This window comes from Pantherophis guttatus, chromosome 2 (genome assembly GCF_059756535.1).
Source record: "Pantherophis guttatus breed Tessera chromosome 2, ASM5975653v1, whole genome shotgun sequence".
In the NCBI taxonomy this organism is placed as follows: Eukaryota; Metazoa; Chordata; class Lepidosauria; order Squamata; family Colubridae; genus Pantherophis; species Pantherophis guttatus.
The window spans coordinates 277,142,796-277,160,925 of NC_142064.1; the positions used below are offsets into that span (position 1 = coordinate 277,142,796).

The 18,130-nt window shown below is 43.9% G+C and overlaps 1 protein-coding gene across 1 annotated transcript in view; it reads right to left on the reverse strand.

Annotated features, from left to right (window-relative positions):
* Positions 1–18,130, reverse strand: part of LOC117660309 (uncharacterized) — a 39,337-nt gene that overhangs the window by 4,182 nt on the left and 17,025 nt on the right. The window contains 1 exon segment of the mRNA XM_087885323.1: positions 7,114–7,607. Coding sequence (XP_087741449.1) covers positions 7,114–7,607 — 494 coding nt within the window.

Here is an 18,130-nt window from a genome sequence, read left to right on the forward strand (position 1 = left end):
TTCCAAGTTTAGCCGCGAGTCCAGGAGGACACCCAAGTTGCGCGCCCTGTCTACAGGGGGCAACACCTCATCCCCTATGACCAAAGATGGAATCTCTTGATCTGACCGAGACGCCGGTACCCACAGCCACTCGGTCTTGGCAGGGTTGAGCCGAAGCCTGTTCCTCCCCATGCAGATCCGCACCACTTCCAGGCAACAGGACATCATGTCAAGGGCATCGCTGGGTTGGTTTGGGGTGGATATAAAAAGCTGGGTATCATCATCATACTGATGATACCTCACCCCAAAACCCCGGATGATCTCACCCAGCGGCTTCATATAGATGTTGAACAAAAGAGAGGGGACCGACCCCTGGGGTACCCCACAAGTGAGGGGCCTCGGGGCCGACCTCTGTCCCTCAGCCAACACCACCTGCGAACATTCCGAGGTAGGAGAACCACTGTAAGACAGTGCCTCCCACTCCCAACCCCTTGAGGCGTCGCAGCAAGATACCATGGTTGATGGTATCGAAAGCCGCCAAGAGATCTAATAGGACCAGGACAGAGGAGTAACCTCTGTCTCGGGCCCTCCAGAGATCATCCACCAGGGCGACCAATGCCGTCTCCATACTGTACCTGGGCCTGAAACCCGATCGGTACGGATCCAGGTACTCCGCTTCATCCAGGGCCAACGGAAGTTGACGTGCCATCACGCTCTCAACAACCTTCGCAACAAAGCGAAGGTTGGAGACAGGATGAAAGTTGTTTAAAATAGCTGGATCCAAAGCAGGTTTCTTGAGGAGGGGTCTCACCACTGCCTCTTTCAAGGCTATAGGGAAGCTTCCCTCACCCAAGGATGCATTAATCACTGCCTGGATCCAGCTTCATGTAACTGTCGAGAGCCCCTCGACAACTCACCGCATAGCAGCCCGACCTCGACCTCCTGGACAGCCACCTGGGGCTTGCTACAAGTCAGCGGCAAAGCGGCAAACGACCGGGGTGGGCTGAGCAATGTACACTTCACGCTGGGTGACGGGGGTGTTAGATTAACGCAGGCGGCCGGTCACGCAGCGGACGGGTTAGGAGCTGCTAGACTCTGATGTTTCTCGCCCATTTTCGGCGTCATGGCCCTGTGCGCATGCGCTGTGGCCGCGCAACCCCGAAGGGCGCACATTTCAGTGGCGCGAGAATTGCAGCCTCCTGAAACCACTTGCCACAGTACGAGACACTCTACCTAGACCTGGGCCAGTGGATGGAAACCATTATGAGATAGAAGAACTCCTGGATTCTAGATACAGGAGGGGTAAAACACAGTATTTAGTTAAGTGGAAAGGGTACCCATTCGAGGACGCCTCATGGGTTAGTGCTGTTAACGTGAGGGCTGATCGGTTGATCAGGCGCTTCCATGCGCATCATCCACATAAGCCCGGGCCATAAAGGGGGGGTGTTTCTACTGGTTAGACCTGCTGTTAACATGTTCCTTTCTATCTTCCAGAAACAGCCTTGGTAGGGGGAGCCGCCTGTCGAGAGCCCCTCGACAACTCACCGCATAGCAGCCTGACCTTGACCTCCTAGACAGCCACCTGGGGCTTGCTACAAGTCAGCGGCAAAGCGGCAAATGACCAGGGTGGGCTGGGCAATGTACACTTCACGCTGGGTGACGGGGGTGTTAGATTAACGCAGGCGGCCGGTCACGCAGCGGACGGGTTAGGAGCTGCTAGACTCTGATGTTTCTCGCCGACTTTCGGCGTCATGGCCCTGTGTGCATGCGCTGTGGCCGCGCAACCGGGAAGGGCGTACATTTCAGTGGCGCGAGAATTTAAAAGGCGTTGGGAGGCAGCCGCTCCCAACGCCGACTTTGTGCATGTTGCACTCACATCACCCACCGGCATCGTTGTGCGCAGGACGAATTAAAGGAATCACACACGTAGAAGCTGACGTTCGAGTTCTTTCTTTCGCCGAAAGTGCTGCAGCGTGAGGGGGTTTGACAGTAACCTTCCGAGCCGAATAAACGAGCCAGGAGGGACACAGGTCCAATACACACGTGGCAGCACTCAGCTTACCCATGATCCTGTCCACTTCTTCTGGAGTAACAGGGTTGAACGCTTCCCAAATAACACAACCGGTTGTCTCCCCCCCGCCGTCCGACCCTGCCCAGTCAAGAGTCCAGACTGGTCCGGATCTGAGCGATCTTGTCCAGCAGATGTTGACTAAACTCCTTGGCCCGGCCCCGCAGAGGGTCATCCCGTTCCCCGATTCAAGAGGGAGCGGGACACCCTAAACAGGGCGTCCGGATGATTATCCGCGGACGCGATGAGGGCAGAGAAGTAAGAACGCTTCGCTGCCTCCATCATCACAAGATAAAACCTCGTAAAAGATCTTAGCTGTGCACGGATTGAATCAGAACGACTGGATCTCCATCCGCTCTCTAGGCCTCTCCTCTGGTGCTTCAACTCCCGGAGCTCCTCAGTAAACCAAGGGGCCAACCGAGATCTGCACCGGGTCAGAGGCCGAAAAGGCATGACACGGTTGAGAGCCCTGGCGGCCGCCATTTCCCAGGCCTCCACCAGGGTCTCGACCGGGGCGTGGGAAAGGGAGGCAGGCAGGCATCGCCCCAAGCTCCATTTGAAACCTATCAGGGTCCATCAGGCACCTGGGGAGGAACCAGTTGGTCAGTCCCACGTCCCAGCGGCGAGGAGTGGTGTAATGGAAGCCCAACCGGAGGAGATAATGATCAGTCCATGAAAGGGGATGAATAACTGGTATTCCCCCACCGAACTCATCACGCCACTGTCCCGAGATAAAAACTAGATCGGGCACGTGTTCCCCCTCCCCCCATGAACTCCTGGGCCACCCCCGACGCCCCACCCAGGGAAGGCATATTTAAGTCCCCCAGAACAATAAATCTGGGAAACTCAACCAACCCCGATATAACGTCGAGCAGCCCGGGCAGGGCCGCTGATACACAGCTAGGAGAAAGGTATGCAATCAGCAGGCTCAACTGCCCTCGAGGGCCCCATGTCATGAGGAGGGACTCGCACCCGTCTATCTGGGGGACAGTGACCTCCTGCGGACACAGGGCCTCCCTAATAACAACTGCCACTCCCCCGCCCCTACCCTGGGTCCGCGGCTGGTGTAGCACCCAGAAACCTGGCGGGCAAAGTTCAGTCAGAGGGACACCTCCCTCTGAGCCCAACTAGGTCTCCGTAATGCAAGCCAGGTCCGCATTTTACTCCTTGATCAATTCACAGATGAGGGGAGCTTTGTTAACCATAGACCTGGCATTAAAATAAACCAGCCTGAGCCCAGGGGCCTGCTCTCCCAAACCCCCAGGGAAGCGGATGAAACCAAGAGGGTCAGAGCATGCCACCACCTAAGACAGCGGGGGCGTGCTCCCAGATTCCGATATGGCCCTCTGTTCATCCACCTGCCGCCATTCCTAATCGCCCTAGGGATCAGAGCCCCCACCCCCTCCCTCGGGGACCCCAACCCCGCCACGATCCTCCAATGGCCTGGACTGCAATTGACCTGGTGGAGCCCCCCCAGCAACCAACCGGATATCACAACCCACCCCACTCCCCAGTCGCCTAAAAAATCTAATTAGAAAAGAATACAACGAACGCCTTTTACAACCCATAACAAACTTAAGAGGCCTTATTTGCGCTATGTCACGTCTCGGGATCCCAGGACCCATCATTAAAGAAGTTCCTAGCTAGTCCAGTAGGCCATATCTGTTGTGGCCCCGCCCTCTGAGCCTATCCCATCAGAGGAAGAAAGCTCCGAGCATGAGGAAGAGGAGTCAGCCAGGCCTCCCTCTCCAGGCCCCTCCCCTCTGGCACTGTCTCAGGTGCCGGCCGAGGGAGAGGAGATTAGCCGAGAGACAGGTGTCTCGGATGAGAGCGAAGGAGAGACATCATTCCTGGACGCACGCCTCCGAAGGCGTGATAAACGATTGCAGCAGCTCAGGAGGCGTGCTAGGGATTAGAACTGAGTCACTGGACCACACCCCAGAGACTATATAATAGAGGGTGGTGGCCAGTGATCCCTGTGACGAACAAAAGTAAACCTTGGATAGTCACTAAAGCCTCATCCGGAAACTGCTGAGAGGAATATTATTCTGATTGGACTTTTGTACGCTAAGTATCTTATCTTTCTGTTTTGTGGAAATAAACACACTTGGCAGACGGTGTGTAAATCGCTGCCAAGTTGGAGATAAAGACCTGGGTGTGTGCCAAAGTGTTTCCTTAACCCTCGGCTGGCTGTGTTTGTGTGTGTGTGTGGACGGAGACAGATCAATATCCAGGAATGGGGGGCATTCCTCAGGGCATATAGTTCCATGCTTGCATAAGTTCGTACAGCCATCACCAACCATGGAGATGGGTGCAACAATGGCAAATAAGGATAACAACAGTTTAAGGTCCAGATATACAGCCCAGTAGTCAGGAATATCCACTCCCAGGTGTCCTTTCACAGCAACCAGGAGCGACATAAGTTGGTAATCACTGCCGCCCTCTCACCGCGGCAGAGTTCCTGTGTTCGCTGGGCAATCACCTGAGGCGAGAACCCGCGGTCGTTGCTGCCCTCTCATCACAGCACGGCTAAGTTCAGCTAGAAATGTCCATAGCCACCCTCTCATGGCGGCAGGAGTCATCACCCCAGGGAGCTGGACCGTTCCAGAGAGAAAGAGAAGTCCGGGACATCCGGTTCCAACACGCTGGACACAAAGACAGCTGCCAATTACGATGGTCACCACGATGGGAAGAACCTCGCACCCAGTTGAAAAAAAATAGGGAGCAGATATTCCGGTCCAAAGCTATTGCTAGCCTGGTATTCCTGTACTTAAGCTCTTGATTTAAAAGCTGCTTCTCCTTTAAATGCTCCCCCTTTTTTATAAAACTAGCTGTAGTTTCCCGGTAATAGATTGAAAATTCTGTTGCTCCTTTAAATGCTCCCTTTTGCTAAAAATTAGTTGTATGTTCCTGGTAGTGTTTCAGGCTCCTTAACTGCACAGAACCACCAAGCATAATAAAGTACGGTCACCCATTCACAGTGCTCAAAATGATTGTAAATCAAAGGCTACCTATCTTGACAGTGACGATATTGAAGCGGGGGAGCCTCTGCTTTGTTGTTGCTGGAGCACTGCTCGAAATGGTCTTCTAAGAAGGTGTTATCTTTGTTTATTGCTTATTAGCTACTTTAGCTCTAAAGTTTCATGAAAAAGCAGCAAAAATGCCACAAGAATGGCCAAGAATTTATGTATGTCTCTCTCTCTCCCTCCCTCTCTCCCTCCCTCCCTCCCCCCCCCCCTCTCTCTCTCTCTCTCTCTCTCTCTCTCTCTCTCTCTATATATATATATATATATATATATATATATATATATATTTGATTTATATGCCGCCCTTCTCCGGAGACTCAGGGCAGCTTACAATGTGCTAAGCAATAGCCTTCATACTTTTGTATATTTATACAAAGTCAGCTTATTGCCCCCACAAACTGGGTCTTCAATTTACCTACCTTAGAAAGGATGGAAGGCTGAGTCAACCTTGAGCCTGGCAAGATTCGAACTTACTAATTGCAGACAGCTGGAATTAAATTACAATGCATTAGTCTGCTGAGCTATCCAGGCTCCTATATAATGGCTCTCTCCTTCTATCATCTGGTAGAGAGAGCGCCATGATCATGGTAAAGGAATATAAATAAAGTATACTTTTTTGTTTGTTTGTTTTCTTCAGGGACCATTTTTTTCAAACTTTATCCTATGTATAAAGGAAAGTCTGTTTAGAATTGTCTGCAGTGAAAAGTCTACAGTGGGGTATCACAAAGTTCCATCTTAGGCCCAGTACCAATATCTTCATAAATGATTTAGATGAGGGAATAGAAGGGGAACACATCAAATTTTTAGATGACATTAAGCTGGCAGGAATAGCCAACTCCCCAGAAGATAAGCTCAGGAAACAAAAGGATCTTATCAGACTTGAACAATGGCCCCTATCCAGAAAATGAAAGTTAAAGCAAGGCAGGAAAAGCCATAGGTACAAGTACTGATTACGCAAAACCTGGCTCAAAAAATCAGTAACTGTCACAGAGACTGTAGAGTCCTAGTGGATGATCTCTTAAATATAATCTAGCAGTGTGCAGCAGCAGCTAAAACAGCTAATACAATCCTTGGTTGTATAAACAGAAGCATACAATCAAAATTACATGAACTATTAGTACCGCTTTATAAAACCTTAGTAAGGAATACTAAGTATTATATTAATACTAAGTATTAGTATTAATACTAATACTAACCTGGGATACTGCTTTCCGGGTTGGTAATGTTACAAAGATGTTGAGAGACAGGACAGCTATTTGTCTGAAATGGTATATATATGGCTTTCTGCCTGAATAAGGGGGTTAGAGAAGAAGACCCTCAAGTCCCTTCCAGCTCTATACTGAAAATCCAGGAAATACAAGACTTGTGTTAAGTATCTAATAATCATTCAATCTTTCTGAAACATCTTCCAGTTGTCTCTGGAAAAACCAATTTTGGGACAAATAAGTTTCCAACATTGCCTTGGTTAACATGAGAAAGGGAATTCACTTGACGTTACATTCACATTCAGTTCAAAGCTAATGATTAAAATTTCTAAAAGGACTAGAGAAGTGATCCAATTTGAAATAGAAACATGTTTTTGTGGGTGGGTGGGATTTTGGGCAATAGCTATTACTAGATAGAGGAGCCCTCTTGGAATCAGTCTGAGTCCCTGGTTTGGGAATCCTGACTGGAGGAAACATTTATCAGCCCTTCCAGGTAGAGAAGAAGCCTGACAAAGAATATTAGCTCTGTCTGTAACACCACATTAATGAAATCTTTTTCGTTCCCTCATTGTACTCACTGGACTACTAGGAAGGGTTTTTATGACATTTCTCCCCTCCAGCTCCGTGGGGGAATTGAGGTATCTTTTGCATGATGGCTGTCCAGTCCATGACAAACTACGTGGGAAAATAGAATGTGGGAATACGGTCCTACAAGGGTTATTCCCACATAGCTTTTTATCTATAATCCCAACACGTGTTGTCTGGATCTATTTTCTCTGTGATTATCTGCAAGGAAGAGAAACAAGAGGCGTCGAAGAGGATGAAAGAGCCTCACCTGCCGGCCCTTTGCCAGCTTTTCCGGGGCGGCTGCGGGGCCGAGGAGGCAGCCTTCGGCCAGGGCCACCGCCTGGGCGCAGCTCTCGGCCCCGCACTCCCTCAGCCAGCCCGCCAGCTCCGGGGGCAGAAGGGCCAGCAGCTGCTCCAGCACCACCAGGTCCAGCATCTCGGCTTTGCTGCTCCGCTCGGGCCGCAGCCACCCCCGGCACAGCCCGTACAGGCGGCTGCAAAGCGCCCGGGGCCCCTCCGCCTCCCGGGAGACGCAGCTGCGGAAGCGCCAGCGCTCAGCCTCGGGGCTGCGGGGACCTTCGGGGAGGCCGCTCCCCGCCTGAAGGGGAGACCTCCGAGCCTCCATTCGGTCTCCGGCTTCAGCGCAGCCCCGACGGGGGAAACTATCTCCGAGGTTGCCTTCGGTCACGGCCGACCCTCCCCCACCCAGTCGCCCCGCCCCTTTCCCGGGTTCGGGGGTGGGGAGAAGGGGGGCTCCGCTCCCTCAGGGCTTCTGAGGCCGAGAAGAGCAGTTGCAAGCCGCTCCCGCCAAAACTTCCCGCGCTCGATAGGCCTCCCACAGACTCCGTGAGATATGATTGCTTCCTAGAGAGGCACAAGTCTATTATCCCTCATGCTTTATTGCTCTTGACTAGACTAGAGCGTCTCATAAGGCAAGTCCCGCCTCTCCTGTGTCTGTTCAACATCCGGACCTGGCAAAGGTCTTCTGCGCATGCCCTGTTCTTCTAGAGTCTGAAAGGTCGAAGTCACGTGGGGTCGAAGTATTTGGTAGGGAGTGGGAGGGGATCCGCGGGTGAAGGGAATAGAGCCGGTGAAGGTCGAGCAGGGCTGGAATAGAGCAAAGCGGCTTTGAATGGAATCTCCTTTGATGGCTGGTTCTGAGCCCCTGGGATTTCTCGTTACTTCCCGCCAGAAAATTTATTTATATACGTCATATATTATTAAATAGATATGTAAACAATAACTGTTGGGGGTTCCTCCAAACCAGTTTGTCCTCTCTCTCTCTTGTCTGTATTCATGTGGTGACACTCAAGAACTGTCCTTGTTTTTTTAGAATAGAATAGAATAACAGAGTTGGAAGGGACCTTGGAGGTCTTCTAGTCCAACCCCCTGCCCAGGTAGGAAACCCTACACTACTTCAATGGTTATCCAACATCTTCTTATAAATTTCCAGTGTTGGAGCATTCACAACTTTTGAAGGCAATTCATTCCACTGCTTAATTGTTCTAAGTGTCAGGAAATTTCTCCTGAGATCTAAATTGCTTCTCTCCTTGATCAGTTTCCACCCATTCTGCCCTCAGGTGCTTTGGACAATAGTTTCACTCCCTCTTTTTTGTGGCAACCCCTGAGATATTGGAAGGATTCCTCCTTTTCCTACAATCTGCCATTACGTTTTTAGTCTCTATTTCTGCTGTGAGAAACCTTCCCCCCCCCCCGCACTTCGAGAATATTAAAAGAGGTAAAATATTGTATTTCCCCAAAGGAGAAATGAAGAAATATGTTCTTAGAGCCAGAAAGCAGCCCCGTCTTTCTTAATTGCTCCCAGCAGATTTTGTGCCTAATAAAAAAAAAAAAGACTATTCACAAACAAAACACTTTCACCTCCAAATTGTTGTTTTGGGGGGGGGGGGTTTATTATAATTTTTTATTTTATTTTTTAAACAGAAACAACATAAAAAACATCATTCTTCCAAACTCTTACAGACAGTATTTCGATCGGTGAAAATCATTTCATGCTCTCAAAATTTTCAAATTCTCATTATATGACAAATATTCTTACCTCTAAGGAAGAAAACAAAAAACAAGGAAAAAAAACCAAGTGCTTAAACATTTTATCCAAATTTTATTTCATATATAATATCTCATCTCCATACTTTATTATCTATCCATTGATAAAATAGCTCCCATATCAAATAATATTGTTTGTCTTCCTGTTCTCTTATTTCAAATGTCAATCTACTCATTTCGGCACAATCCAACATTTTCTTAATAATTTATTCATCAGTAATCATCTTCTCTCCTTTCCAGTTTTTTGCAAATACGATTCTAGCCGCTGTTAATATATTCACAATTAAATATTGTAATTTTTTGTTAAATGTCTCTGGTAAGATCCCTAATAAAAATATCTCTGGTTTAAAATCAATATGTCTCTTTATCATTTTTTCCAACCATGTGTGTATCTTAGTCCAAAATCTTTTTGCTTCTACGCATGTCCACCACATATGGTAATAAGATCCTGGGGTCTGATGACACTTCCAGCACTTCTCCGATTTGTTCTTGAACATTCTGGCTATCCTCGTCGGGGGGGGGGGGGGTAAATGCCACCTGTAAAACATCTTATACAAATTCTCTTTATATGCTGTAGACATTTTCATTTTATAATTATGTGACCACAATTTTTGTACTACCATAACTAAATTTTTTCCCCCATGCTATCATTGACTCTTTAACTTGTTCTTCTTCCAATTTTGCCTCTAGCAAGTGTCCATATAACTTTTTAATTACATGATCATCAGAGCCCATCAATATCTTATCTAAGGTAATCAAAACTCTATAAAAACCTTCTTGTTTGAGATCTTCTCGATATCTTGAAAATATTTGCATATATGAAAACCAATCCATCTTAAATCCCTGATCTTCTAAGTCTTGCTTTAATTTAAGTTCACCCTTTTCATCCAATAATTCACTATATCTAACAATTTGTTCCCTTTTGAATATTACTGGGTATGAGAAAGCTTCAGTTGTAGATACCCAGACTGGAATCTTCAAATAATGATATTTTTTTATCCTCTCCCAATTCAAAAGCAAAGCGACACGTATCTGATGTCTTCTAAAATACCCCTGTATTTTAGTTCCTTTGTACCATAAAAAAGCATGCTACCCCATCAACAAATCATGTCCCTCCAAATTCAATAGCCTAGTATTTTTCAATGTTACCCATTCTTTAATCCACATTAAACTAGCTGCTTGATAATATAATTCAAAATTAGGTAAACCGAAACCACCCTTTGCTTTAGCATCTTGTAACAACTTAATTTTTATTCTTGCCTTTTTCCCTTGCCAAATATATTTCAATATCATTTTATTCAAATCTGTAAAAAAATCCTTATCCAACTTTATCGGAATTGTCTGAAACATTCTAGGCAAAATATTCATCTTAATGGTTGCAATTCTCCCAATCAAAGATAGTTGCAGATTTCCCCATTTTTCCAAATCTTGTCCTATCTGTCGTTTAACCTTGTTATAATTATTTTCCTTAAGAGAACTGCACCTTGCTGTCAATTGTATCCCCAAATATTTTACCTTATTCGTAACCTGTGTAGGAGGGGAACACCACCAAGACAGTGCCAGGACCAGTAGGACATAATCAACTCAGAGAGGCAAAGGCCACAGGCATAGGAAAATGACCTTCCCAAAATAGAACACATGAACATCAGGGCCATTTAGGAACAAAAGAGGAGCCAGGGAAATGGCACACACAAAAGACTCAGGACATGCCAGGAAAGGAACTATCAAGGCAGCAGAAACTAGGAGAGCAAAACAAAAGGAATGGCAGAGGATTAGCAAAAGGAAAAGATTTAATCAATAGCCCCAGCAATCTGATAAGAGCCAAGCTGGGAGTAAGGGCTTAATTGATAACAACATGATCACCTTAGGGCAAAAGGAAAAATAATGAAAGCAGAAGGAAACAAAAGGACGCAAAATCAAATAACTAAGACACCACCCAATCTCAAGTATAATAAGAAAACACAGGGTGATCCACGAACTCACACACAAAAGACAGACACACAAAAGTAACAAAAGAAACAAAGAAATTCCTTTGTACAGAAAAGTATAAAAATGTATGCTTACTTTGTAACGATGTCAGCTCACCCAGGAACGCTGGTCCGCGACTTCGCTCAATCCGACTTCCTGAAAAATAAAGAAAACTTGCTTTCACGCAGCTTGCTTCTCTCGCAGTTTTGCGCAGCGCCGGAACGCTCTCCCAGCCGGGAAATTCGAATCCTCAGGGAGGGGAAACCTCTCCTCCCTTCCAACACCTGTATATTTGAAATCTCCATCAATTCTTCTCTTTGCTTTTTCAACATATTTTTGGTCATTATCTTTGTCTTTTCTTTATTAATTTTTAGTCCAGCCACTTCTCCGAACTCTCCAATTCTTTCTAACAGTTTATTTATTGATGTTCAAGGTTCTTCCATAATAAAAACCAAATTGTCTGCAAAAGCTTGTAGCTTGTATTCCTCTTTCCGAATTTTCATACCTTTTATCTCCTTTTCTTCTCTAATATTTCTATTTAAGACTTCCAATGTCAATATAAACAAAAGTGGGGACAATGGGCATCCTTTGAGACCAGAAGTTGGCGCTGCGGCAAGACGCACGGAGTTTTTAGGGCTCCTGAAACTCCGCCGAGAAACCCCGCTGCTGGACGGTCCGAACCGGACCACACAGTCTCGTTTTGACTGTGGCAGTGGAGGGCACGTCCTGAAGCTACCAGGGACATCACTAAGTCCCTGGTTGAGCCAGGAAAGCCCTTTTTCCAGCAGCAGGGCAGCAGCCAAGGCTGCGGAGGCTGTGGCAACTTCAGGAAGGAAGATCGGAACAGTGATTAGAACGGTGAGAAACTTTCACTCTTTTTTTCTACTAAGAACACCCTAATTAATGCATGGAACTGTAATGGGCAGTAAATGAAGAGGAGCGGCGATCCTATTTTTGTATTGATTTGACTTTTCCCAAGTATATACTTTAAAAGACCCGAAATTGCTTGATTGTCTTATTTCAGTTTTGGATAACTGGACTGGATTGAAAGCAGGGAAGCAGTATTGGAACATTTTTTTGAAACTTTTGGAATTTGTGGATTTTAGTTTATAATATTTGCTGAGATAGTACATCTGGATTGGTACCATTTCTCTTATTTTTGGACTATTTGGACTATTTAAAAGAAAGTTTTTTTTCTCTCTCTCTCTTTCCTTTTTTTTTTTCTCTCTTTCTTCCTAGGAGAACTAGGGGAGTGTGTAGTGCTGCCACCCACTGGAAGAGAAATTTTGTTGCAGAAGAAAGGAAACATTGTAGACAAAACAAAATACAGGCTGAAGAGATAATGAGTGTTGTTTACACAGGTGCTCTTCTATTTAAGCTTTCAAAGCCTGGGAATATACTGGAAGGCTCTGAATTCATTTTAATTTCTTTATCATCATCATCATCATTTTTTTTTGCATTGAGTAACTACTTAAACCCCAGTGAGATGTGTGGCTTGGAAAGAGGCAAAAGGAAAAATCACTCCCTGTAGGTTCTCTGGATATAAAGGATTTGAAGAACGAATTTCTTTTTTGGTCTGTTTGTTGCTGTTTTTTCTCTTCTCCCATTTTTCTGATTTATACACAAATATTGGATTAAGGCATTCAAGAGCCTGAAAAGTTATTATTTTTTTAAAAAAATATTTTTAATTTTAATTTTTATTTTTATTTCAATTTTTGTATTTTGTATTTTTTTTTATCTTTTTATTTTTTTATCTTTTTTCAAATTTTTGGCTTTTTACCTAGAGGAGCATTTTAATTTTTTGTCTCTTCCTTTTTTTCTTTTCTCTTCCTTTGGATTAGAGTTTTTGGAAGAACCTGAAGAATTGGAGAAATTGTTGTTGTTGTTGTTGTTATTATTATTATTATTATTTTCTTCCTTTTTTTCTCTCTCTCATTTTTCCCCCTTTTTCTACCCTAAGGGACTTTTTGAATATTTTTTGAATTCAAAGTGAATTTAGCCGACTCTAAAATGATCAAAAAAGTAGCGACGGTGGGAGCTGCAGCGACTACACCATCCTCATCATCACCTGGAGATCAACACTCCATACAGACAATGTAACAGCAAGAGAAAGAGAAAGAGAAAGAGACATCATAAATGATTCTACAAACACTTCAAAGAATGGAAAAACAGCAACAAAGGATGGAGCAATAGTTACTTAAAACAGATGAAAAGGTGGTTAGCATACAACAAACAATGATGAAATATGAAGAAAGACTGCTTAAATTGTTTTGGTTTTTTTTGTCTTTTTGGTTTTGTTTTGTTTTGTTTGAAAAATTTTATTAAACAGTAAAATATTGGACACGGTGTAACCATCCTGGCATTATCTTTGCCATACATACTAAAATAAAAAATAAGTATCATATATAGCTTACTACCAGTGGTGAAACTCAAATATTTTTACTACCGGTTCCGTGACGTGGTATGGCTTGGTGGGCATGGCAGGGGAAGGATACTGCAAAATCCCCATTCCCTCCCCACTCCTGGGGGAAGGATATTGCAAAATCTCCATTCCTACCCAACTCTGTGACCAGCCAGAGGTGGTATTTGCCGGTCCTATGAACTACTCAAAATTTCCACTACCCTCCAAACTACTCAAAATTTCTGCTACCGGCTCTCCAGAATCTGTCAGAACCTGCTGGATTTCACCCCTGCTTACTACTTATATAAATTTGGTCTATTCAGTATTTACATATATAAAAACATCATTCCTCTATATTACTTATACCTTTGTCTTATCTACTTTCATTCTATTATAATTACATACATAACCTTAATTGGTAGTACTAGGGTTTAAGGCACCCTGTTATTAAGCTGCTTAAGACCAGCTGCCTGCAATTACTGCAGGGTTCGAATCTCGCCAAGGCTCAAGGTTGACTCAGCCTTCCATCCTTTCTAAGGTAGGTGAAATGAGGACCCAGTTTGTGGGGGCAATAAGCTGACTTTGTATAAATATACAAAAGGATGAAGGCTATTGCTGAGCACATTGTAAGCCGCCCTGAGTCTTCGGAGAAGGGCGGCATATAAATCAAAATTAAAAAAAAAAAAAAAAAAAAATTCTCCATTCTATGAATTCTGGTCAGTTCATATTTTTCATCCCTCCTTTACGTTCCAACCATTGATAAAATCTGTTCCATATCTTGTAGTATTCTGACTCGTCTTTATTTTTCAATTCCAGCATTAATCTATCCATTTCCATGCATGTCAAAAAATTTTTAATCACTTCATCTTCTCCGGGGATTTCCTTATTTTTCCAGTTTTGGGCAAAGATCATTCTTGACCTGCTCTTCCTCCATTTTATAATCCAATAAGAATTTATAAATTTTCTTTACCAATTTATCATTCGTCCCCAAAAAGATTGATTCCCTATTAATACCCCGCTCTTTCATGTCTTTCAAGTAACGTGACTGGATTTGTAAATAGGACCACCACTCCAATTCTACCCCTTGTTCTTTTAATTCTTGCCTCGATTTCATATCCCCTTCTTCATTTATTATATCCTTATAGGTGACATATTTTCCTTGATTGATAAGATTTGGGTGCACTAATGCTTCTAATTTGGATAACCAACTCGGAACCTTCCTGTAGTTCTGCTGTTTGAATTTATTCCATGACTCCAATAATGCCTATCTTATAAAATGTCTTTGAAAATATTGGTGTGCTACTTGTTTCCCGTACCACAAAAATGTGTATCATCCTAGATGTAAGTCGTGGCCCTCTAACGTTAGCAATCTTCAATTTTTTAAATTTATCCATTCTGTTACCCAGGTGAGTGTTGCTGCTTCATGATAGAACTCCCAATCTGATATGCCAAACCCTCCTCTTTCTTTAGTTTCTTGTATAAGTTTAAATTTAATCCTTGGTTTCTTCCCTTACCAAATGTAGTCCAATGTCATTTTATTCAATTTTCCTACCAAAATTACTCTTCTTGTTTCAGAATATTCCTATAAAATTAGATTAAAAGTATTTTACTCCAGGCTAGTGGGATGCCCCAAGGAGCGTCATTCTACAACTTGGATGCATCTAAGCCTGATTCCATTGAGGACTTGTATACTGCACAAGTCAAAAAGAGGGCTATGAAAATATCTACAGACCCCTCACATCCTAGACATAAATTGTTTAAATTTCTACCCTCAAAACGCTATAGGGCACTGCACACCAGAATAACTAGACACAAGGAGTTTTTCTTCCCAAGTGCCATCACTCTGCTAAACAACTAATCCCCACAACACTCAAATTATTTAGTAAGACTGTATTACTATTATTTTTTTCATCCTTCCTCGAACCCATCTCTTCCCACTTATGACTATAAACATTTGACTTACGCATTTTTTACACAGGAAATCTGTCCTTCATGTGATTTATTTTTAAGATATGGCATATTTCTGAATGAGTTCTTATACAATTATTATGTTTCACTTCATAGCTTTTATTTTTTAAATGGTTTTCAAAAGACTTTTAAAAAATATTAAGAAATATTCAATTCTTCCAACCCTTCATTTGCATTCCCAGAAAAATCTTGAAAACTGAATGAGTGAAACTAATTGGGCAATTCAATGGCAGGGGTGACAAACTTAAGGCCCGGGGGATGGATCCGGCTCATGGGGTTGCCCTGGAAACCGTGAAGGACCGGCCTGCAGTGCTTCTGTCAGTGAAAACGGAACCCATGAAGGCTGTGTACGGCTCTCCCGAGCTCCATTTTCGCTGGCAGAGGGTTGCAGAAGGCAATGGCAGCTGAAAATGGAGCTCAGGAATCTGTTTTTGCTGGCACCAACAGGCACCCCAAATAAGAGTGACATCAAGTTGGTCATGCCCACTCCGGCCCCTGAAAGTCCAACACAACCCTGATGCGGCCCTCAATGAAATTGAGTTTGACACCCGTTCTATGGAGACACCATGTTCACCCTCAGAATTTGCTTGTCGAAGTAGCTTATAAACGGAAGGAGTTAAACATTTCACAAGAAACCTACATTTAACTGGAAAAGTGACCCCAATTGGATCCTCCTGAAAGGAAGCTTGTCAGAAGCATTGGATGGATCTCCTCTTCCCTGGAGCTCTGTTGAAATCTCCCCCATGAATGACTACCACAAATAAAATGACAGCCTATTTTATGATCCACTTTCAAATGACTATAAACATGTTAATACGTTTATCTTACTTTATTCCTCTCGACTTGTACTTCCCAACCTAAATCAAAGTGAGAGAACTTGAGAACTCCTAATCTGTGGGTGGCTGCTGGATTTCTGGATAAATGCCTGCCACTTTTGTGAAATATTTCATTGCTTCTTTTTATTTTTTCCCATTCTGATCAGGAGCTGCTGTTTAGCTCCTCCACTTCATTTAACTGGTGTGGCCTTTTCTTCTTTCTGAATGTACTCTTATCTTTTGCTACATATTTTCCTTTAGATTCGGGGACTTCAGCCCCCATGCAGTCGCTGCCTTTGTCCACACACCTGGGGCATCACCCTTTGTTTCCTTAAAAATAAACCCTAATGCATATTTTGGAACTCCAAGAAATATAAGGCAGGGTCTTATTTGCAAGGAAACACAGTATGCAAGTTGTTTTTTTAAAAAAATCACCTCTGGGACAACCATGACCTGGATTGGGGGTCCCCAACCCCCCTGGGCCATGGCCCACTACTGGGAATTGGGCCTTTCAGAATGGGCCACAGAAGTGGCGATTGAGTGTGTGCCTGTACTCGCATACCCAAATTTGTGCAAAGCAGTGGGCAAATGAAAAGGGAGGTGCATGTGAGCTTCCTCACCCCACCGCTCTCAAAGAATCATTCTCCTGATCTGCAAAGTGGGAAAGGTTGGGGAACCTCTGCCCTGGACATTGAAGTCTCCATAGACTCAAGGAAGGAATCTCCCTGTTTCTACAGAGTACAATCTGCCCTACATCTTTTGTTTTCTATTTCTGTTCTGTTGAAGTCTTGAAGGGGAGGGAGACGACATGGATGGCGCTGCATATGTGACAAAAGGAAATTGCTGAAGGCAGCCATACAGCAACTACATTTAATCTTGGTGGTGCAGTTGTTAGTGCCGTACTGCAGGCTACTTCTGCTGACTGCAATTTGGCAGTTCAAATCCCACCAGGCTCAAGCTTGACTCAGCCTTCCATCCTTCCGAGGTGGGTAAAAGGAGGACCCAGATTGTTGAGGGCAATATGCTGACTCTATAAATCGCATAGAGAGCTGTAAAACAGTATATAAGTTGAAGTGCTATTGCTATTTATTAAATTAAGTATGTAAGCAATAAATAGTTTGGGAATTCCTGTACACCAATTTGTCATCTCTGTTGTCTATATTCCTGCGGTGACACTCAAGGGAGGACTTCCAACGCCGTTTTTTCAAAAGACAACTGGACTTTGTTTTCATCCAAGATGTTTCTTCAGTTTTCAACTTATTGGATAAGAAGCGAAATATCTTCAGACAAAAACAAAGAAAGTCCAGTTGCCTTTTGAAAAAGCACTTTTGATTCGATGAAGGAATACATTTTCTATACAGTACAATCTGCCATGCATCTTTTCTGTTTTATATCTATTTCAGTTCTGTTGAAGTCTTCACTTTTTGTTCACCTTTTCTCCTTGTCTTTCCTGGCTGGGGGGATTCTTATTGAGTTCATCTTTTTTCAAGGGGTGAGCTACCTAAAAAACCCACAGAAATTAACCTCAAAGTGGTTTTGTTCCCCTTAGTAGACTTAAATATAGGGATCAGTATAGCTGATAATGACAGGATGAGATAACGAAAAACGAATACATGAAAGGAGGCTGTAGAATTACAGGTCATAAAAGTTTATTAGTAAGGTTCTAAGACTGTAAGAATATAAAGAGGTTTTTCTCCAAAATATGTGGGAAGCTAAAATTGTATGGAATAATTGCCTTGGCAACTACTCAAAAAAGAGGTTATCTTTCTGGAGCTGATCTCACTCCTTTTCCTTCTGCTCAGAAGATAACAAAGGGAAATGAGAAGACTTATTTAGCTAAGCCTTAAGAGGAAAGAAAAGAATACGAGCAGTATTTTCTGGGAATTAACAGAATTCTGCAGGTTGAAATGCTTTCTAAATTTGATAAATGCATGTCAATTCTATTTTATATAGTAGTGTTTAGGTAAATTAAGAGGGAAGTCAAGGAAGCCATTACTCTTCTGGTTGGAAAAGAAAGTGAAATGGCAATGGGCAGAAAGCAGGAAACCGAAGGGCTCAATTCCTAT